This window comes from Pagrus major, chromosome 20, assembly GCF_040436345.1.
Source record: "Pagrus major chromosome 20, Pma_NU_1.0".
In the NCBI taxonomy this organism is placed as follows: Eukaryota; Metazoa; Chordata; class Actinopteri; order Spariformes; family Sparidae; genus Pagrus; species Pagrus major.
The window spans coordinates 11,206,579-11,230,425 of record NC_133234.1 but is presented as its reverse complement, the minus strand read 5'-3'; the positions used below and the strand labels follow the sequence as shown (position 1 = coordinate 11,230,425).

The 23,847-nt window shown below is 44.2% G+C and overlaps 2 protein-coding genes across 3 annotated transcripts; both read right to left on the bottom strand.

Annotated features, from left to right (window-relative positions):
* Positions 1-1,001: 1,001 nt before the first annotated feature.
* On the bottom strand, positions 1,002-15,632 carry LOC141015047 (uncharacterized protein C16orf52 homolog A-like). The gene is made up of 3 exons (XM_073488943.1): positions 14,863-15,632; positions 3,259-3,471; positions 1,002-2,236 (listed from the first exon to the last, which is right to left on the bottom strand). The coding sequence occupies exons 1-3, from the start codon at positions 14,966-14,968 to the stop codon at positions 2,052-2,054; spliced, it is 504 nt and encodes a 167-aa protein (XP_073345044.1). The 5' UTR covers positions 14,969-15,632; the 3' UTR covers positions 1,002-2,051.
* A 362-nt stretch (positions 15,633-15,994) lies between these two features.
* Positions 15,995-23,060, bottom strand: uqcrc2b (ubiquinol-cytochrome c reductase core protein 2b). 2 transcript variants are annotated; one of them, XM_073489883.1, is made up of 14 exons: positions 22,963-23,060; positions 21,726-21,809; positions 21,168-21,317; positions 20,802-20,866; positions 19,929-19,985; positions 19,322-19,446; positions 18,774-18,871; positions 18,617-18,674; positions 18,403-18,498; positions 18,110-18,309; positions 17,879-17,959; positions 17,713-17,789; positions 16,919-17,072; positions 15,995-16,356 (listed from the first exon to the last, which is right to left on the bottom strand). In XM_073489883.1, the coding sequence occupies exons 1-14, from the start codon at positions 22,993-22,995 to the stop codon at positions 16,273-16,275; spliced, it is 1,362 nt and encodes a 453-aa protein (XP_073345984.1). In that variant the 5' UTR covers positions 22,996-23,060; the 3' UTR covers positions 15,995-16,272. The 2 variants fall into 2 exon arrangements, with proteins under 2 accessions (XP_073345984.1, XP_073345983.1); XM_073489882.1 differs by lacking the exon at positions 21,726-21,809 and adding an exon at positions 21,589-21,690 and having other exon boundaries at positions 22,963-23,049.
* Positions 23,061-23,847: the final 787 nt, after the last annotated feature.

The following is a 23,847-nucleotide window of genomic DNA, read 5'->3' as shown; positions in this document are numbered from 1 at the left end:
GCCAGCCTTCTTTCTTTTTTAGCTCTCACCTTGAGATGTTTGACGTTATTAAATGACTTGTAGAAACGTTTGATGAGACCAAGAGGTCTAAGAATTTTTTCAACCCAGAGAAAAACCATGTCATCCTTCAGTTTAAAGGAACAGATCACCCAAAAATGCAAATTCAGTCATTATATATTCACCCCATGGTGATGGAAAGTCTGTGAAGTTTCATAGTCCACAAAACATTTCATGGCAACAACAAAAAAAAAAACATAAAAAACAAAAGAAAACATGAAATGGCTCCATACAGCTTGTCTGGTTTAATCCAAGTCTCTAGAAGCCCTGAGATCCCAAATGTTTTTTAAAAAAAATAGTTATTTAGCTAAAGCTAAAACATTAGCATGCACCCTGTCTGAAGTGGACATGCATAAACTCGACAGTGCCTCGAGGGTGTAAATACAGTCTTTTAAAATCCATTTGAAATCCTGGGGCTGTTGTTTGGGTTGTTGTTGTTTTACATTTAAAAACAAGTCCCTATCTACTTCAGTTGTTTAGGAGAATGCTGCAACGCTGTTTTGCTGTGAAGCTCCAGAAAAGTTTTTGTAGACTACGAAACTGACTTTCCATCAGCATGCAGGTGAGTAGATAATGACAAAATACATTTTTTAGGTGAATAGTACCTTTAAAAATAAAAGCTTTTAGATGCTTCCTGGGTGCCTCCCCTTGGAGGTTTACCTGGCACGACCAACTGGGAGGTGATCCAGGGGCAGACCCAGAACCCGCTGGCGGGATTATATATCTCATCTAGAAAGCTTTGCTGGGGAGAAAGATGTCTGGAATACCTTCTGAGCCTGATGGATGGATGGATGGATGGATGGATTTCCAACATACTGCTACTTTAAGTGAAGAATTAACTGCCCTTTATTTGTGTGACGAACACAGCTTGAGCTTCTTAAATAATTAAAATAACATGGCCCTCTAAAAGAAATTGATAAAACAAGTCGATGAGACAATCAGTGTTCCAGTGAGTCGTTTTTTTAATGTGATGGGATCCTCCATGCTCATTCAAGAACATCACAGTGCTTCTAGGAAATGACACAACCTGCGTTACAAATATATAAAACAGACTAGTCATGGATTCATTCTCTTGATACAGTGTTGAACCAACAGGAAATGCTCAAAAAGGGTGGATAATACATTCACTACATCACTAGAGATATAAAAGCGTTGCATCTTCCTGAAACACTTTACACTCCCCATAACGATTCAGAAAAGAGTTTGACTCATTTTCACCCGATTTACATTCTAGTTTTGACATTTTTATGCTAAATCGTTTCATGTATCTAGAGTTGTACATGAAACACAGCAATGTTATAGTTATTTTAAGGTTAACAGCTCATTAAGGCATAGTGATCCACCACATATATTAATGGCCAGGGAAATTTTGGGATACATTAGGCCTTTAAATACAAAATACCTTTACAAAAAACAGAACTGAACAATTCAACAAATAAATAAAATGTGCCAAGAAAGTGAAACTTCATTGTATATATTACAGATTTTTCCATGTAGCTGTGGTCTGGGAAGAACCTCCATCTTATTGGAGGCAACTGGCCGATATTTGGTGCTTTGCCCAGTTTCAGTCCTGACATCAGTCTAATCCCAGTATGTGCATCTTGGTTGATGGGATGAGAAGAGCAAGGTCATCTGACGCATACACCGCGAGGCTCCCTTGAAATCCTGATGTTTTTATCCATTTCCATCATATCTTTTTTCATATTCTCCTGTCTGTTTATCGCTTCACATTCATCGTTCAGGACGGACGATGATGAGGGGTATTTCAGAGCAATCTGCGCATCTGTCTCTGAACAAACAGATGGACGGGTGGAGCACAATGATTCCCGAGCATCGTAACAGTTCATCCAAGAGGAAAAACACAAACAGGTGCTTCTCAGTTTTTGTTCTTCTCCTATGATACTTCCAACGCTGCCCCGGATGAGTCAAGTCTAATAAAATTTGCCTCCGAGTACGGTGTCTCTCCAAAGATACAAAAAGAGGAGCAGGGTGTGTCAGCCAGGCAAACATACCTTCCCAGCAAAGAGCAGTCCCACTATGGTGAAGAATATGGAGAGAACAAAGAGTACGTAGGAGGAGCCCACCACTGTGTTGTTGGGGAGCTTATATGGCTGTCCTCCGACCTCGTTGATGTAGAAGCCTATTGGGAAGATGAGGGCGGCCATACAGAAGAGGACCACTGTGACGGAGGAAAAAACAGAAGCAAAGAAAAGAAGATCATCTAAAGCAGTGATACCATCCACAGGTACCTCTGCAGCTGCCAGGTAATGAGGTGAGGAAGGATTGTAAAGTAGCTCGACAAATTTGACAAAACATATATTAAGATTTAAATTTAAATCAATAAAAGTAAAAAAGTAAATTAATAAAAGCAATTAATAAATTCAGGAACAGATAGCCTAGCTTCCGATAAATGGTTTAAATAGTTAGATTAACCAAATGGATAAATTGTTTAAATACTCAGCTAAAGCAATGGATAAAATATTTAAAAAGTTCACTTATAGTAATAGAAAATCTGTTGAAATTGATAGCCCCGTGAGCTAAAAGCAATGGGCAAACAGTTCATATAGCATACAGTAGGCTAAATGATGGTTGAAATAGCTAAGGTAAAGGATGAACAGCTGAAAATCTTTGTTGCAGGGTAATAAATGTGACTATAAAGCATTGGATTAATGGTTAAAACAGATAAGAGTAAAGGTGAAATCATTAGCTAAAAGTTATGGATAAATGTCAGTGTCAATAAAAGGATACTTATTCTGCCATGACTGTCGGGGTCTGTCTGACAACTGTAAACTAAAAACTGTCCCCAGCATTGAGGGTCTACTCTTGAGAACCTCCTGTTTCATATTTTTCTGTATTCAGAGTCGAGTGACGCACAGCCCCTGCTCTGGTCATCTCTAATAGACAAACTCTGTCTCTGTTTCGATAAAAATAGAAACCGGCACATCAATTAGAGCTCCTCTGCAGTCACTTTGTCAAGATGTTCATAATTACCAGACTAAAAGCTTTCCTGAAAGGAACCGCAAAATTCAAGGTAAGCTCCATTTATTCCTCATGAGATTGTCATGTTGTATCCCTTTGCGGTCATTTTATAACTATAATGGGCCGGCTGAGGTTAATTTATGACTCTGATTTATTATATATATTTAACAGCTCAAAAGTTCACAACTTTATCAACGATGAGAGATCACAGTGAACACCTACTCCCTGTGAAGGCGATCCAGCGGGCGTATCGGGCGGCCTCTCGGCGCCAGCGTGACATCACCAGTAGACCGCAGGTGACGGTGAGGGAGATGATGCCCAGGATGATGAAGAAGAGCGTGGTGATCCACTCTGGGGGCAGCTGCGGGGGGATGCAGATCCGGTCCCGGCCGTGGATGGTCTGACACTGTTGCACCAGACCGACAGTCAGAGAGCCTGTACGGAGACAGAGAGGGATAAAGGACGCAGCGGTTTATAACCATAACAACGCTCCATACGTCCATGCACCATTATACTGACATCATTTGTTCCTATGTGGCTATAAGACATGATGACCTCCCAGGAGTCCCTCTGATTCCCCACATGGGCAGAGGAACCTGTTGGTATGGAAACACTCTGATGGGCGGTGTGCCAGCGGCAGCAGCGAGCCCCAGTGATTCGTGTATGACATCAAACAAGTTGAGGTTTCTGGCAGGGACCACCAAAGCACCACAGAAAAGAAACGGCAAGATTAACAGCCGAGACAGAAATGAGGAGATCAATGACCTTACATCAGATGGCAAATCATCTGACGGCCTCCTGTCTCACAAACCTGCTGGGTGCTCTGATGTCAGGTACCGGGGCTTCTTCATATCACACACATACACATTCAGGAGCCCGAAAAGAGACTGCATCAGCTCAACTGTGCATCCGGTCCAAACACACAGAAGCCTCCACACAACACAGAGCACATTAATGCAAAATTAAATCCTCCCACACTTTCATTTATTCTTTTGTTTCCCTCCTTTTTCTTACTTATTATCTTCAGCACGCAAGCTGCAAAGCAGACACAGAAGAAGGCTTTTTACATTTTATGGATTTATGGATTTATTCAGGGCAATTTAAACCCAGTGACTGTAGAATTAACATAATTGTCACGATGGCCAGAATTACAAGTTACCAATATCACAAAGAGCGCAGGAAAAACACGGGGAAGCACTGAAACATCTTGTAATTAGGAAATAATAAATAAAATAAGCTGCTTTTGTATAAACACATGGTACTTAGAGCCATTAAGACCACTCAATTTGCATTTAATGGTTTTTAAACTGTACATTGAGTCAAAGATGCACAAGAAAAATATGGATCTCAGAAAAATGCAGAACAAAACAGACAACAGATCTTATTCATGCCACATAATGCTCCTATGTTCATCACACCACGAAAAAAGAAATCTGCCCTTTAAATATTTATCGTTGGTTTCAAATTCCTTCAGTTCCTGATCTTGGATACAGCGCTGGGTGATGATACCAAGACCAGGCTGAAGGGAACATCAGGCCTAAACCACATCCTCCTGCACACTGACCTATTCCCCCTATACACAGGAACATCCTGTTCCCTCTCAACACATCCTCTCACGCCGCAGGGTGGGGGACAATGTAAATAGTGCATTCACTTCCCTGCACACTGGACTACATACCAAAAAAAATACGCACGTTCCACAAAAAAGTGTTTTTGCTTTGTGCCATTATGAACACTGGTTTTGGTTTGACATAAAAATATGATTAATATAATACATAATAAACTTAAACAATAAAAATAATGATGATCCTGACGAGAGCCGTGTCAGCATGAGACCAAAATAAGGAAAAGTGAAAGAATTACTCATTTTATTTGACACATTTGAGAAGCCACAAACACTGTATGTGTTTGTCTGGTTATGGGCACTACTAGGCTTTACCTCTGTATTATACAGGGAATGACCACAGTATGGGTAATACAGTTTTAAGATCTGCCAGACTGACAGTTTCCTGTAATGTTAGTGAAAGAAATCTGCCCGAGACAATCTATAACAGACAGACATTTGCAATGACAAAGTCTGTGGAGGACATCTGTGATCTTAATGCCATGTGAATGTGCCATGCCCGCAATTCGTACAGTGAATATTCCACCACATATCACCGACCATATTTCACCAGACACAGAGGTCATGAGATAATATTGGTCCCCTGTGAATTGGCACATCCATGATCTGGGGTTGTATTTCTTTTTAAACATCTGTTTTCTGTTGTCAGACAACTAAACATGTACGAAATTTGATCGCAGCCGATAACATGTTTAACAGCAGTCAACAGCTGTGCTGTTAGATCGGTTGACACTTAAAAGTGATGACAGAGAAGGTCAGGAGCAACCACAGGTCGTCATATCTGAGCACAGACACAAAGCATCCTTCACTTGACCTAAATGGGCTGCAACTGTGTACTTACGCTTGTAACACATGCAGAAAGTGAGCAAATCAATTCTAAACTGTATAAATAATGTGGTTGCTGTGGAACAGTGGCTTTGCTTCTAAAAGTCGATGTCAAATGGAGCTGGAGATAATGTCCAGGAGATGATGTCTTTAAATACAGGTTAAAACCAGATTTTGTTTATTCCGCGCGAATGTGTACACGAAACACAAGCATGAGATTGTTGTTTTTCAATCACATGAGGTCTCCTGGTTATAATAGTCCCATGCGTATAGGACTTAAGTCTATAAGTAAAAACACTCTAAACAGGACACAAAGTCTGGTCTCTTGCATGGAAGTCATATGCAAGATCCAATCATCCTGACCTGTACCATTGGATTGGATTGGATTAGATTGAATATTTTAAAAGGCCAGAAATTACAAAAAAAATACATACTTTAAAGATGCAGTATTAACTAAACACATTACACACTGAATCTAAAACGTGCTACACAGTTGTATCTGGTGCTGCTGAGCGGGGATTCCCACCACAAGCACTGTACCTCATGGCATTGAGGTTATGTTTGTTTACCTCCGAGCGAGCAGCTATGACGTCAGATGTTTGCCATAGCCGTGTTGTGCATACTAGTGTGTGTGCGTGTTTGAAAAGTGGCCAGCCTTAACCTGTACTTAGTGAGCACTTCATACACTCAGACCCTCTCCTGCTGCTTCAAATCTCTCAACACAACACTTAGGCACACAAACACACCGAGTGCATATACGGTAATCCTATTGGTGCACAGTTTCAAACACACACACGCATAGTGCTAACAGACATGTGGTAGATGGCAAAGCTCGAGGAACGATTGAGCAGCTCATAAAAACATCAGCAGCTACAAAGTGATTCTAAACGATCCTGATAAGTAATCATTATCAAAGTGCATATTCACAGCGAGCTGTGGCTTATTAATGTCCAAGGGAATATCTAAGTGTATTCTGTTTTTTTCTCCTTCCTGTGGGTATTTTAAAAAAAATCTAGAGAGGATATTTATCAGAGCTGGTTTATGTGCAGAGGCTCAGTTTGAGAGAAACTTATAAAACACAATCGTTGTCTTTATGTTTCTGACTTCTAGGTTTACGCTGAGCGCTCATGGCCAAAATGAAACGCGTCACGGCTGAGCCGGAGGAGCTTTAATTCTCCAGGTGGAAAGCATTACCCTCCTCTCAGGAGGCCTAATTAAAAGTCACACATCTTCATTCCCAAAAAGCACTTCCTGCTTTCAGGTAATTACTATTCGGCTAATTAAACAGGAACAAAAGGCTTTGAGTACAGTAAGTACAGTCATCATTTCACATTATCGTCTACTACGTGGAATGAGAAGGTACAGCCCTCAGTGTGAACTTCAGTCTATTTGTACTATAACTGATCTGGTGTGTGGTTACTGATTTAATTACGCAAGGAGAAAAACTGCGTGTTATGTATTCAACCTGCAGCTGCCGTCAGTAGTTTTTACAACAAATCAAATCCTGTAATAACCACTCAGCTCGCCCGTTACGTGCTTATCTCTCCTCCGCTGTAGCATTAGGATGGAGGCTGACGAGAGCTTCGGGCAGCTGTGCATATACTGTAGTGGTTTGTTTGTCCGTTGCATCAGGTTTAGTCAATGTTTAGCTTTTGGACTTTGCATCAGAATATCATACTCTGCAATAACCAGGGAGTGTCACAGTTCATCTCTGCCTCACCACTCTGCACCTGCCTGCTTCAATCTGCCAATCAGACACACCCCTCTCATCAAGCCAACTCCACTCACCTGTGCTCTCTGCTCTGGCTGCATTTAAGCCCCAGCTCCACTCTCACTCATTGCCAGATTGTTCTCGATGCCTGCACCAGACTCTCCAGCGTTTCTCTGCCTGATCTCCCGGTTTCGACCCTGCTTGCCTCTGACCATCCTGCCTGACCGATCCCCTGGTAATCACCTCAGCCTTCCGTCCCTGACCACGAGCCTCGCCTGTCCCTTTCTGGATTCTGCCTGTCTGCTCCCTGGGCTGTCCGGTGATTACCTGATTCAGCTCTGCAGAGTGAGCGTTATTCCTGTCTCCTCTGTGGCATCCTGCACTTGTGAAAATAAAGTCTGTTACCAACGATACCTGCCTGTCTTTGTGCTGCTATTGGGTCCAAACCAAACCCATTACAGTACAATCTGGCCAAAGAATGGACCCAGCGCACAGCCCCGATCCGCTGGCTCGCCTAGACCGGGCGGAGACCCAGCTCCAGCATCAAGAGGCGATGTTAGCCTCCACCACGGCGAACATTCAGTTAGCAGCAGCTAACCAAGAGCAAGCGCTAGCCACGCTATCTGCCCAGGTTCAACAACTCACCGAGACCCTCGCCCAGTCCGTCTCTCTGCCAGCTCCTCCGAGTCATCCTCCTCCACCAGCTCCGGCATATCCTGGTCCTGTCTTAGAGGCTCGAGTGGGAGCTCCGGAACGCTACGCCGGGGACCCAGAGGGTTGCAATCCATTTATCACGAACTGTTCAATCCTCTTTGCTCTGCAACCCCACACCTTCGCCTCCGAGGAGGCAAAGGTGGCGTTCACGATCAATAACCTGACAGGTCGCGCTCGGCTGTGGGGAACAGCCGAGTGGGAACGCCACACGCCCGCTTGCTCCTCCTTCTCCGCCTTCACCACCGAACTCCGCAAGGTGTTCGGGGTAGCATCCCGAGGTCCCGACGCTTCCGGCGGCCTCCTGGGTTTCAGACAGGGAGCCTGCTCGGTGACGGACTACGCCATTGACTTCCGCATCCGGGCTCGCAGGAGCGAGTGGAACCAGGCAGCTCAGGTGGATGCCTTCCTGTTGGGGCTGGCCGACTACGTCAAGGACGAGCTGGTGTCCTACGACCTTCCTGCCTCTCTCGACGATATCATCGAGCTGGCTTCCCGTGTGGACAGACGGATTCAAGCCAGACACCGAGAGAGACGGCAGGGACGAGGGGAGGGGCTTCCGGCTCCTCGTCCTCCAGCTCCTCCCAGGTCCTTAACTCCGCCCGCCAGCACACCGAGGAGGGATTCTGAGCCCATGCAAATCGGCCGGGCCAGCCTAACCCCACAAGAGAGAGAAAGGCGCTGCAGAGGGAACCTCTGCCTATACTGTGGTCAGCCCGGACACTTCATATCCAGGTGTCCGGCAAAAGGGTCGGGCTCACCAGTGAGGGAGGAGGTCCTGGTGAGACACACACCTAAACCCTCCTCAATCTCACGTCCCCTGTGCCAGGTCCGACTGCTTCTACCCCAAGGCTCTCAGACTCTTGCCACACTCATAGACTCTGGTTCTGATGCTAACATTATTGACAACGACCTAGCACTTCAGCTAGGCGTCGGTCGAATTCGCCTGCCAGTTCCTGTTCCAGCCAATGCCCTGGACGGCCACCTCCTGGGGACTGTCACCCACCAGACGGTGCTCATCCACATGCTCCTGTCTGGCAACCACCACGAGACTATCCAGTTTCACATCCTGTCCTCTCCTCGTCACCCACTCCTCCTGGGATTCCCCTGGCTCCGACGTCATAACCCACACATAGACTGGACCACGGGGGCGATCCTGGGTTGGAGCCCTACTTGTCATCAGGTCTGTCTAAAGCAAGCCACCACTCCCCAGTCATCTACCTGTTCCAGTCCTGCTCCAGATATGTCGGGGGTCCCAGCTGAATACCTGGACTTCCGAGAGGTCTTCAGCAAAACCAAAGCAACCTCTCTTCCCCCACATAGACCCTACGACTGCGCCATCGACCTCCAGCCCGGTTCGGCTCCACCCAGAGGCCGTCTGTACTCCATTTCCGCCTCTGAGAGAGGGGCCATGGACACCTACATTAATGAGTCTTTGGCCGCAGGCATCATCCGACCCTCATCATCTCCAGCAGGGGCGGGCTTCTTCTTTGTGGCTAAGAAGGACAAGACGCTCCGCCCCTGTATCGACTATCGAGGACTAAATGACATTACGGTGAAAAACCGTTATCCCCTGCCCCTCATCGCCTCAGCATTCGAGCTCCTGGAGGGAGCTACAGTCTTCACCAAACTCGATCTACGTAACGCCTACCACCTGGTCCGGATCCGAGAGGGAGACGAATGGAAGACGGCATTCAACACTCCCACCGGCCACTATGAGTACCTGGTGATGCCTTTTGGCCTCACCAATGCTCCTGCCGTTTTCCAGGCCCTGGTTAACGACGTACTCAGAGACATGCTTAACAAATTTGTATTCGTCTACCTCGATGACATCCTGATCTTCTCTCGATCCAAGGACGAACACATTCACCATGTCCAGAGGGTGCTCCAACGGCTCCTAGAGAATTCACTCTTTGTCAAGGCGGAGAAGTGTGAGTTCCATGTGCCATCCGTCTCCTTCCTGGGGTACGTCATAGGGAGGGGGACCGTCCAGATGGACTCTGCCAAGGTCTCTGCTGTCACCTCCTGGCCCACTCCGGACACCCGTAAGCAGCTTCAACGTTTTCTGGGCTTTGCCAACTTTTACCGGAGGTTCATCAGAGGGTACAGCACGGTGGCAGCCCCCCTCACGGCCCTCACCTCCTCCAAGGTGCCCTTCCGGTGGTCTTCAGCCGCCAACGAGGCTTTCCGGTCCCTGAAGACACGTTTTACGACGGCCCCCATCCTCATAATGCCTGACACCGAACGACAGTTCGTGGTCGAAGTGGACGCCTCCGACGTGGGAGTTGGGGCCGTTCTGTCTCAGAGGGCTGCCATCGACCAGAAGCTACACCCCTGCGCCTTCTTCTCCAGGCGGTTGACCCCGGCCGAGAGAAACTATGACATTGGTAACAGAGAATTACTAGCAGTGAAGTTGGCTCTGGAGGAGTGGCGACACTGGTTAGAGGGGACCAAACTGCCGTTCCTGGTGTGGACGGATCACAAGAACCTTGAGTACATCCAGTCAGCCAAGAGACTGAACTCCCGCCAGGCCCGGTGGTCACTCTTCCTGACCAGATTCAACTTCTCTCTCTCATATCGGCCGGGGTCCCGCAATGTCAAGCCTGATGCCTTGTCTCGGCAGTTCCAGGAAGAGGAAAGGGAGGCAGGCGAACCCAATACCATTCTCCCAGCCTCACGTCTCATCGCCACACTTACCTGGGAGGTGGAGGAAAAGGTCAGAGCTGCCATCCAGGACCAGCCTGGACCCAGTTCCTGCCCACCCGAACGCCTGTATGTTCCACCTGACCTCCGGTCCGAGGTTCTCCAGTGGGCTCACAGCTCCAAACTCACCTGCCACCCTGGGATCCAGCGGACTAAGGAGGTCGTGCAGCGTCGCTTCTGGTGGTCCACTCTGGCTGAGGATACTCGGAGCTTCGTCAACGCCTGCCCCACTTGCAATCAACATAAACCTTCTCTCCAAGCTCCTGCTGGCCTTCTGCACCCATTACCAGTACCTCATCGTCCTTGGTCACACTTCTCTGTTGACTTCGTCACCGGTCTACCACCATCCAGCGGCAACACCACCATTCTGACAATTGTGGACCGGTTTAGCAAGATGGCCCACTTCGTGCCCCTGCCCAAACTCCCTTCAGCCAAGGGGACTGCTAAACTGCTGCTCAAGCATGTGGTCCGTCTCCATGGCATCCCATTGGATGTGGTTTCTGATCGGGGCCCACAGTTCGCCTCTGTTTTCTGGAGAGAATTCTGCTCGCTCCTGGGGGCCACCGTCAGTCTCTCATCAGGATACCATCCCCAGTCTAACGGCCAGACGGAGCGCAAGAATCAGGAGATGGAGACATCACTCCGTTGCATGACATCACAATCCCCGTCATCTTGGTCCGAACAGCTCCTGTGGGTGGAATACTCCCACAACACCCTGACCAGTTCTGCCACTGGTCTCTCTCCCTTCCAGTGCGTATACGGCTACCAGCCACCTCTGTTCCCAACCCTTGAGAGAGAGACTTCCTGTCCATCCGTCCAGGCCTTCATCCGCCGCTGCCGTAGGACCTGGATCCGAGCTCGAGCTGCCCTCCTCAAAGCCGCTGGTCGCTATGCCTCTGCCTCCAACCGCCACCGCTCCCAGGCTCCAGAATATCAACCAGGTCAAAAGGTTTGGCTCTCCACCCGTGATCTTCCCCTGAGGGTGGAGTCAAAAAAGCTGGCCCCCCGCTTCATTGGTCCTTTCGAGGTGGTTAAAATCATCAACCCGGCAGCGGTGAGACTCAAACTCCCCAGATCTATGCGCGTCCATCCCACATTCCACGTCTCAAAAATCAAGCCGGTCCATGAGAGTGCCCTGGTCCCCGCCGTCCCACCTCCTCCACCTCCTCGTTTCATCGACGGAGGCCTCACCTACACGGTCCGCCATCTCCTGCAGTCCCGCCGACGTGGGAGGGGTCTCCAATACCTGGTGGACTGGGAGGGATACGGCCCCGAGGAGAGATCCTGGGTCCCTGCCAGACACATACTGGATCACCACCTCATCAGGGACTTTCATCAGCGTCACCCCGATCAACCCACCAAAACCAGTTATATCCCCAGGCCACGGACTCCACCCCCCCGGCCATCCCATCACTCAGAACCATCGGATGATGAGTCCGACGCTGATGATGGGTGCAACAATAACCCCCTTTCTGACGCGGACGATGCATTCCCTACAGTCGGGGATGAGGGGATGGAGGTGGACGTCTCGGACGAATATTAACCCTCCTCCGGGCCCCCTCCACCCACCCAGCTCAGAATTGGATTTTGTTTGGGTCGTCAGGAGCCGCCCCTTAAGGAGGGGGTTCTGTCACAGTTCATCTCTGCCTCACCACTCTGCACCTGCCTGCTTCAATCTGCCAATCAGACACACCCCTCTCATCAAGCCAACTCCACTCACCTGTGCTCTCTGCTCTGGCTGCATTTAAGCCCCAGCTCCACTCTCACTCATTGCCAGATTGTTCTCGATGCCTGCACCAGACTCTCCAGCGTTTCTCTGCCTGATCTCCCGGTTTCGACCCTGCTTGCCTCTGACCATCCTGCCTGACCGATCCCCTGGTAATCACCTCAGCCTTCCGTCCCTGACCACGAGCCTCGCCTGTCCCTTTCTGGATTCTGCCTGTCTGCTCCCTGGGCTGTCCGGTGATTACCTGATTCAGCTCTGCAGAGTGAGCGTTATTCCTGTCTCCTCTGTGGCATCCTGCACTTGTGAAAATAAAGTCTGTTACCAACGATACCTGCCTGTCTTTGTGCTGCTATTGGGTCCAAACCAAACCCATTACAGGGAGGCTGATAGTACGTCTGTGGGATTTAACACTTGAAATTATAGGACTGACTGTACAATCTATGAAATTTGCCTTCCCACAAATTATCATTATTTGCTGTACTATGATAATTAATGATGATAATAATTAAACATTTAATTTTATCCAGAATAACAGTGATTATCAACAACAATGTTCATCAAATCATCAGTAGCTGAAAGTCGGGATCTTTTCAGACAATTATTTGTCCCTTATGGTGCATTAAAGGCCCCCAAGAACCTTCTATCACATTAAATATCTGTGATTTAATATGAAACAATCAAGAAAAAAAAAGTCTTCCTTCGTTATGATTTGTTAGATTTTACACATTAAAGTGTGTTGACAGGTGTTTCGGAGTACTTCTGCATAGCTGCCTGACATCTGATGAGAGTCCTCAAGTGAGTCAGCGTCAGTTGTGGCTACAAGTCTGAAACCTACAGACTGTATTGGTGTGGAGTTAGAAAGAAGTGCGTTATCCAGAACTCTGCAGCCTGCTTCTCACCTCTTTTCTTTGTCATTTATGACAGTAAATGAAGCGTCTTTGGGTTTTAGACTGTTTTTTAAGACAAGAGAAGAAATCTGAAGACGTCACTTTGATTTCTGGGAATTGTGATGAGCAATTTTTCACAATATTAGACAAAACGATTAACCGTGAAAGTAATCGTCACAAGGATGGAAAATGAAAACAATCGTTAGCTGCACTCCAACAAAACTGCTCAAACTTTAGCGGAAAGTGTTTGTCAGGTAGACATTAATGACTCAAGGGAAGAGCTGCTTGAGAATTACTTTTCAGGGCCTTTTTTAAAGTGTGCTGCACTGTAATGACGCATATTTACTGGAGAGAAAGCCCTGATTTTGTGGGCGCCACACTCCCCTTTTGATGCTGAAGGATGAATGAAGATAATATTGCAGGGATACTGACATTTGAACATGTTACAATAAAATGGCACTGAGCAGACTGACACATCATGGTTCATTGTAATATTTTTGTATCTGTACCTCTGGACTTTTGGTTACATTTGCTTGAGTTTTGCTGAGATCAGGAGACGACTGAAGATTTGAGGAGATGCATCCATACAATCGGCCGTCTGTATTGTTGCAGAAATGACCTTTTTGGTTTTGTTGCCGCGAATACTCTCAGCATACATCATTACATTTCTCTCCAATCTGAGTTTAGACTTAGATACTTTCACCTCATCTGAGACGGACACTGATGGAAACATGGACGCACAGAGACCACAACTTGTGATGACATTTGGCCCAATGCATTTTAAGGGTTCGTAAGCAAAAAAAAGTGCAACTGTTACCTTTAAAAGGGGCACTATGTAGTTTTGGAGAAGAAATTCAAACTCAGAATTGTAATATTTACATTATTAATGAGGTAATAATACAATCTCTATTTTTTCCATAGCTGAATAATCAAACTGTTCTCAGCAGTGTGAAATTGTGTTGTCCTTTAAGGTCAGTTTGTTTATTCAGTCATGAAAACAAAGAGTTTGTTTATTAAGTTTGTTTTGGCATTAAAAAAAATCAGTTAATTAATATTAATAAAATATTTCTCTTCTGACTCAAATTTCTCCCACAAAACTGCATAGTGCACCTTTAATGTTGAAGGTGTCACGTGTCGAAATTGCACCAGATTCGACACTGCACTTCCTTGAGTCCTCAACAACACACCCGCCAAGTGTGAAGCAGATCGGATGAACCTTTCTCGAGATATGCGAATAACAGACAGACACAGAGATTCCTTGCTTTTATGGTCTGATCATAACTAAGGCTGATTTTATGAACTTTAACTTGAGTGTTTCATATTTAGTCTTTGATATTAAATGTAATAGAAAGTTTTCAGGGCCTTTAATGCAGGTCAGTTTGTTTATTTAGTTTGTTTAAACATAAAAAATTTATTTTAAAAAATCAGCCAATGAAGAAAATTCTCTCCCAAAACCCCATAGTGCACCTTTAAATTTGTTGATATTCAGCTGCAAAGAAATCTATCAGGGTGTGAGCTCACTTTCAAATCATGTTACATAAAAGTTTCATGTCCCCGGTGATATTTAATGAACTGATCTCTTATTAGTCCCCATAAACAAGTACAAACTCTACTTTTTTCAGAGCCATCAACAACCTACCAGCTGAGTCTCCGGTGCTGATCCAGTCCGGGTTGGCGATGCTCGCGATGGCGAAGATGTCCGCAGCGAGAAAGAGACATCCTGAGATCACGGTGAGTTTATCCATGTCGGTGGACACAGGTGGAGGTCAGAGTGTCTGTGTGCCTCAGTGTCACCTGAAGGCAGGCGGGACATTTAGGAGTCAGTAACCTACACCTTCACCTCTTGTCCCATCACCACAGCGGTCTGCGTTATGGGAGCTCGCGCTGATCGTGATGAAGGGGTCGGTTTGATCCACGGGTTGTCCGCACATTGTGTTTGATGAGATCTGCAGGCTAGTTTTTCCCTCAAATTATTCCCCTTTCATTAGTCCGAGTCTGGACCGACCTGCTGGCGCTCATCCAGCCCGGGAGGAGAGGATCGCTGCCCGGCTGCTCATGGATCACTTCATCCCGGTGACACTTGGAGGAAAGCGAGTGGAGAAATTGTTTGCTTTAATCGCTGATGAATCCTCGGAGCAGTAAACACGGATTCATGCATGCAGTCCACTTATTTCCTGAGTCTGCTCTCTCTCTCTCCCCATATGAAAGCTTTTTCTTTCCTCTGAAGGAAATCACCGCCCATGCTCACACCGAGGCGCAAAACTCCACGTTCACATGCGGGACTACACTATTAAACCGCTTTCAGAAGCTTCTGAGCTCACAGCAAGTGCGTTTTGTGCAAGACGATGCTGTCCTCTCCCACCGACGGAAACTAAAAATTCAGCCAGGTCGCGTCTCCATGTCTGTTGTGGCGAACTCTCGCGAGAAAATCCGTAGATAGCCGACGCTCCTTTTGCATCACCATGGATTATGCATTTTAAATGAGCTGCTAAAAACACCCCTGAGAGGATTTTTGCAATGTAATGCATTGGGCTAAAACTAAGTAACATTACACTGGATTACACTGTCTTCATGAGCAGACTGATACTGCAGATTTTTTAATTTTCCATGAGCACTTTTTTGGACTTCTCATCCAGGTTGACTTGACAGTTCATTCTTATTTAGTCTGATTCAGTCAAAAGCTCAAGAACAAGCTAGTAAGTAGACCTCGAGTAAGGACTGTTTTGTTTCCATTGTCAAAATCACACCACAACAAAACACTTAAAACTGTGTAAGGTAGATAGAATTTATTCATTATTTTACATCAGCTATACAGTAAATGTGGACAGATGAATGGAGCACGACGTTGTGATGTGCCGGAGCAGCATCACCTGAAAATATACTGTTACAACACCTATAAATACCCAGTGGTGTTATGACATTATATCTCTCAGAATAACAGAGATTCAAAAAGTGATGAGGACCTTTTTTCTTTTTGTCAAAATGTAGAGGAAACAAATTCTGCTTTGCCGCCAGAGTTAGGTAAAGTACGAGGTGACCACTAAGGACTTTAGATCTCATCCACGAAGGGTGTTCTTATGAGGTTGCCGCTGGATGCCATCGTCTTCTTGCCAGACACAAATTTCTTGGCAGCCTGGAAATAAAAAGCAAGAAAGTTTAGAATGCCATTATTAACTACAAAAACACATTTTTGACACAATAAATGAAGCAAATTTTACAATTACCTAACTGAAGTAACTTGATATGCTAAGGAGTACAATTCTTACATATTGCACCTTTAATTTCCCCTTTTATTTACTTTTGCTGTTAATTTTCCATTTTATTTATGAATTTGTCCTTTCTTTATTTATGTATTGATGTCTTTTTGCATTTTCCTAATATGATTCCCCCAAGCTTATTTATTTGTGTTTTCTTTTTACAGTCTTTTAAATTTTTTGTGCATTTCTATCTCCTTGTGCAGATGAGGGGCCGATTAAATGTGTGTCATCAACTCAACTTTCCCCCTATTAGTTGATCGACATCAGAGAGTACAGATAGACTATACATGCCTACACTTGCTCATTTTTTTGTGCATTTAATGACATATTAATTATGAGACATTTATGTCTTTATTTATTTTTGATTTTGGCAGTTTCAGTCTTCCATAGGCTGCATCCCTTCTTTAACACCCAATAATCAAGCACCGAATATCTTACGTTGGCGACGTCGGTCAAGGAGACATTGTCAATGTTTTTGGAGATTTCCTCAGAGGAGACATAGGACCCGTTGGCCAGAGCCTGAGCGCCCATGTCCTCCAGCAAACCCTCTGAAGTCTCCTGAGACATCAGGAACTGTGCCTTCAGCTGGGCCCTGCAGAGAAACAAAGACAAGCTCTTCATAAGCCACAATGGCACAAACTCGGAGGGAAAAATTACCACTTACTGCCACTTAATGGCACCATCAACAGGCACCAAATGGCAACTGTTTCATAGTTTCTGTATTTATTTTAATTTTGAAATGAAAAAATAAATTACATTTAAAAAATAAACACCTAGTCAGCATTTATTAACTTCACCTTTTCTCTGCAGACAGATATTACATTAAACTATTTAAAGGAATAGTAAGACATTTTAGGAAGTACAATTATTCACTTCCTTGTCCAGAGTCAGATGACAAAATAGATATCACTCTCAGGTCTGTAAATTAAACATAAATCTATCGGTAATCTATGCTAAGATAAACTGCTGCTACATATTTACCATACAGACAATAGAGTGGTGTCAATCTTCTCATCTAATCTCTTGGCAAGAGAACCAAATAAGCCAGTTTCCAAAAATGTTAAACTATTTATTTAACTGCTTATTGGCTCATGTTTCATGCTTACTCAAATTTGCAGTCTAAAATAATTAACCCCATTTTGGTGGTGTTTATTGTCAGCTAACTTGTAAAACATGCAAGTAAGAGGTGGCATCATTTCAAAGTAGTGTCTCTATCTGTCCTAATGTCTTACTTGGCCCGAGTGAGGTCAGCAGCTGTGACTGCACCATCAGCAACAGCCTTCACCTGGGCAACAGCAGCCTTAATCACCTGGAGAGACAGGAGAACAGAGATAACATCAAGACTCCCTTTCTAGTTTCATTTTGACAAGACTCTTGTCATGACTATGAGACACTCACATCACCAGCAGCTGCAACCTGGGAAATGGTGTAGACTCCAAACAGACCAGAGTCTGAGTAGGTTGTATTGAAAGCACTGACCTGTTCAGAAAAAAAAAGAAAATTTTTTACAGGCATGTTGCAATTATGATTTCACATATTTGTAGAGAAGTTTTCACACTTCCATAGTCCCATGTTGAGCCAGTCAAGGGCTGTTTTACAAGTTTATATGACAAAATGACAACCACTTACGTCAAAGGGGTCAGCAGTTGCCTTGGCACAACCCTGGATCAGTTTGCTAGAGGCGCATGAGCCCCTCTTGACTTGCGGACCACCTCCCAGAATATGTTGCAGGACACTGAAGGCCAGAGCCTCGCTGCTGCCCACTGCTGCTGACTGGCTCACCACTGCCGAGTGGACCAAACTGTTGTTGTTGGCCAGACGGATCTCACCTGAAGAGAGGCAGCAGAAGACAGGTAAGGTGATGCACTTTCTTCAGTTGCAAGTGCCAACATTTAGATTTTTTAAATATTCGTTCAACTCACCTCCACGATACTGAGCCTTGGCCCCGGTGGAGCCTGCCCCACTGCGGATGTTGAGGAATTGCTCCCCAACTTGCTTCAGCACCGTGTGGTCGACACCTGAAGACAAAAAGCATCATAAACTTAAAGATCGTTTGGCCATTCAGGAAAACACCATGTTTGGGTTAGTTATTATGTTAAAGTAAAAGTAAAGGGTAGAAGGTATAATGACTCTTACCAAGTCCAACAAGAGCCATTCTTGCACTTGTGAAATTGTTCTGGACAAACTGGTGCAGCTGGAGAGAAATACAAACATCAGAAAGACGTCAGAAAGACGGTTTGAATGGATCTATTAATACCAAGTCTTACAGAAAAAACACAGAAAAATTACTTACATGTTCAGACCCGATGTTGCCAACCATGTGATCGGGACAGTACAGGGAGTTGGAGAGTGCATTCTTGTAGGCAGCATAATGCAGATTTTCAACCACAACTGGAGGAAACAGAAAGAGGAATGATCATGAACTGCATTATTGGATTTGAAACACCTGTCTAATGCCATTTTAAATTAAACGACTTCATAAACTAGATGCTGGGTAGTTCATCATCTTAATCTAAATTTAAGTGAGAACAAGTTTAGGATTGCAGTTTTATTTGTGGCCGCTTCTGTCATTAATCGGGCTATGCTTTGTCGCATGAAAATGGGAATAAAAAATAAGTAGCTTTGCAAGGAGGAAGGGTATTAACTTATAGCCACTGCTTTGACCAGTGGTCACAGTGCATCAGTAGCTGAAGACACACATTTAAGCAGCTAGTAATAGAGATGCAATCCCTGCAGTGCTGGGCTGACGCTGAATCAAACCGAGTCAAGCCGAGCTAGCACGTGTATAAAAAAATCCCCAATACTCTGTGTGTGTGCATTGCAATGGGGATAACGCCCCACCTGTTTGTTCACTGTTTGCAGCCATGGCCTTGTCCACCTTCACTCTGGGCGTGAGGTCTGACACCTCCCACGCCCGGAACTCTTGAGCTGTTGTCACGTTGATCAAATACTCCATCACTGTGTCACTGCAGACAGGTAACAAAGAGGGAGAAAACATGTAGTGACATGAAGGGCTGAACCCTTGCTATAATCACATGTAACACTGCTGCAACATAGGCTGCCTCTTTAGTGAACATTTCTATGTATTAAATTGTCATTGTTTCATGGCAAAGTGGTTTAAGAGGCTCCTTTTACATTAGGCCGTTACCCTTATGTCACTGACAATTTAAGATGACCTCAGCCACAGTTCTTTGTGAAGAAGCAACATGTTTTACAGCTTGCTTTCTAGTCTAAAAGGAGTATTGATACTTGTTGTACGACAAATGTGGGACATTTTTAATCACAGTCCCAGTTCATGTTCATGTTTAATCACAACACTGATATTCAGGGTTCCCACACCTTCTTAAACATCAAAGTTAATTATGTAAAGAAAATATCAAGAACTTCAATTTATATTTTTGCATTTCAACGTTCGGTAGGAGCACAGCATTTTATCCGAAAAACTCACATGTCATCTCTCAAGCAGTCGACGGTGTAGACCATGTTCTCTCTGGACGAAGTCACACTACAGAGACACATACGCAGATATCCAGGTAAGAAAACAGATCAAGGAAGAAATCTGTACAGGGTATATGCAGGAATACTAAAGTTAAATCCAATACCTTTTAAGACCTTTTTTAAAACCTTTTCCAAACATTTTAAGACCTCATCACCATATAGGAACTCCCTCACAAATACCCAGTGGTGGGAAAAGTATTAAAATCTTTTACTCAAGTCAAAGTAGCAAGACAACAATGTAAAAGTACTCCACAACAGGTAAAAGTACTGCATTCAAAATCCTACTTAAGTAAAAGTACAGTATTATCAGCCAAAAGTGTCAAAAGTAAAACTTGTTCTGTAGAAAATTGGCCCTGTGACTGATATATTATTAAATAATTTATCATTATATTATTAATATTGCTTCAATTCTGTTGTAGCTGTATTTACTTTATTTACCATTGGGTGGTTTCATCCAGTGGTTCCCAACCTAGTGGTAAGTTGTATTATTTTTCCAGAACTTTAGTCAGAGGTTTACCTCTAAGAGCCTCAGATATCTATTTAAATTAAACCATATGAGGAGTTAAGAGGGGAAATGTCTGGTAACAACTCATGGTCATGCAATGAATAAATTCAGGGAACCTATTTAGAGAAAAATACATAGTGAAAACAAGCGATAAAATGTAATACCTTGGCAAACAGGTATTTAAGCCTTTTTAAGACTTTTCAAGGTCCTTCATTTTCACTAAATTGATTTATCAACTTTTAATACTTTTGAGGACCCCGTAGAAACCCTGTTGTATTCTGTGTTTTTTTTTAGTGACATTTCTTTGAGGTTACTGACCTCAGGCTGCCTCCAACTGCCTCAACACCACGGCATATCTTGAAGGCTGAAGCTCCTTTGGTTGTCTGGAAAGGTACAAATGCCAAGTCAACAACAAGATGAATCAGACGGCAACATTCATGCTTGAAAATATACACTGCGTACAATCTGATATTTGTGCTTTATAGCTGTATGAATAATACAAGGGCTGCACAATATTGTAAAAAACAGACATTGCAATATGTTTTTTCTGCCATATATCTATTGCTGAAATGATAAATCATGCAGCCCAGATAGTACTATTTTAAAACTGGGGAAGAAAAGGAAACCAACAAACAGTTGTTTGAAACCACACCAGACTCACAATACAAATATGCAGTATCATACCAGGTTGGAGGCCAGCCGGAGGAGGTGGGTGACCCCCTGGTTGTCAGGGGTCTCATAACGACAGCCAGCCTTGATGAACACGCCGATCTTGGAAGCTGGGGAATAGTTCTCCAGGGAGGCGATCACCAGTCCACTGGGCAGCCTGGTGACCTGGGGACACATACAGAAATGTCCTTGAGTTTCATGACTTTCATTAAAATTGACATGTGGTTGAAATATGCAAGCCAATAAGCAATTTGCACTTTGAAAGGGTTATCTAAGATTATCTGAAAATTTAGTTAGATGACATTTAATACTCATTAGAGGAGACAAATGGCTAAGGCATGAAATGCTATTAAAACATGTCTTTCTTAGACCCAGAACCACACTGTCAGGACCCAGCCAAACCCAGCACAGCCATCCTCATCCCTCCCCAACATACATGGACGTCCTGGAAGGAGTGTGCAGCCCCTGGAGAGAGCTTGAGGCCAGTAAGAGGCTGGGCAAGGGACTGGCCTTTTCTGGTAGCCGCATAGAAGCGTCTCTGTGGAGGAGAGAGACAAGTGAACATCCACTGACCTGCACATCCTGCGGCTGAAACTTAACGTGTTCGGCGGCCCCGAAGTCGACCTTACGGGCAGCTTGGGCCGCGTAAAGCCTTGTCTGGAAAGATAGAGAACATTGGAAGGCGGGACATTACAACTAACATGTTGCTGGCCTGCTGACTGATGCGAGGGCAGTGTGAGGAGAAAAACGACATACTTTCACAAAACTATTAATCTTATTCATTTTGTTCATGCTACCCCATATAAAATTACCTATTTGTGTAGCTGGACACCCTGTAGTGCTGCTTTGGTGCTGTTAAAACATTATACATCTTCCAATTCTTACAGTAGAACATACATAAAATGACTTTCTCCTGATTGCCCCTGAATCTCTATTTAGTATCTCTTCAGGTGCTTTCACATGATCTTCCTCATCAGCAGGACTTTCCACACTTCAAGAAAAAAGTAATCATTTATTGACAACTAGGCAAACTGAAGCTGCTGATGAACATCATGTGATATGATCAAAAGCTCACGAACAGCTACTAAATGGATCTTGTGTGGTCTTTTAAGGTTCAGACTTTTGACAGCAAGTAAAATCTCTTGCGATTAATTTTAGATCTATATTAGCATTTCAATAAGCACACCGAACGCCTTCAGTTCTTAATTCAATATAATACAAAGGGAATCGTGCTTATTCACCACTAACTTGTTCTTTATATGTTTAAATGCCGGTTGTTGAGATGGAATATGTCTTATTCACCACATTTGGTTACTTTTATAACCAACAGTACCAAACAGTGAGAGTGGTTTTGTTGTATAACGCCAGACACAACCCTCAAAATATAACTTTAGTTGTAAATTATGACTTATTAACTTTTAATTGAAATGTAAGATAAGCAAGCCGGCACATTACGTCAACATTAGTTGTTGAGGGGATGCGGAATCTACTAAGCTAGCTGGCTAGCTGCCTCAACATTTCTGAAGACCCTTGGTAAACAGGATTGGGTTTAAAAATAGTTTAAAGGTATAACACCCGGGCTGTGAGGAGTTCAGTAAGCAACGTTATCAGCTGCTTTAGTGCTGGTTAAGCAGAGTCACGACAAGCTTCAGCTGACTGCTTCCTCGTCTGCTCTTCATCACACCTTGTCCAGACACGACCCTGAAAGTCTACACCGTCCGACTCTCACTCAAAGACTGAAGCGGACGGCTCCTGTTTGTACAGTTGTCCCGATACATACATAAATAGGACGTGTTTGCTGAGTCCTTACCGAAAGCTGACTGATTCCCCGAATCCCCTTCATCTCCCCTCTCTCCTTCGGTCAGGACGATGGAGCAATATGGCTGTCGTGAAAGTGCCCTACCCAGAATGCACAGCGAGGTCGTTGCTCGCAAAAGTAGCGCTGAGCCAATGAGCGTGCGCCCTCTGTTGCCACGGAGATGAATAGAGTGTTACACAGCTGCAGACTGTCCTGTGAAGACTGAGCATTAATATCCTAATGATGAGTTATTATTTCACCATATTGACACTTCACATGGTTCATTTTTTTTTTTTTTTACAACGCTTGATACAATAATAGACCTAAACGTTTAATTTCAAAAGTAGGTGGTTTATTTTCCTCACCTCAACACCTATATGAAAGGTTTTCTCTTTCATATTTCATGGGAGAAGGTTTGGCTATTGCCCCACTAAAGTACCATTATAAATAAGAAAAAAAAAAGTCCTTTAAAGTTACACACACAAAAAAAATCTGATATATCCTGTTCTTTTTATTTTGCACTGTCTTGGCATTACACCCTTTTCCATGTTTATTACTGATAATTTGCTTTATGTTATGAATGAGATTAATCCATAGCCTGCTGTTTATGTTCTTAAGTAGTCAGAAACAATAAAAAAAACAAGCACACATCATCCATCTTATAATAATCTTAAATTTCAAATACTATACGTAAATGTTCACAAACAAAAAGGCTTTTTCTGTTTCGCATAAATAATGTTATAGTACATTAATGGTACATTATTGCCATTAAATGTTGCACTGATAACAAACCTGTAACGACTGTAGTTTAATTAGTGTATTGCTTTTAATGTCTTTAATTGTTCGAACTATTATTTCTTATTTTATTATTTAACTATTATATCTTGCATTTGTTCA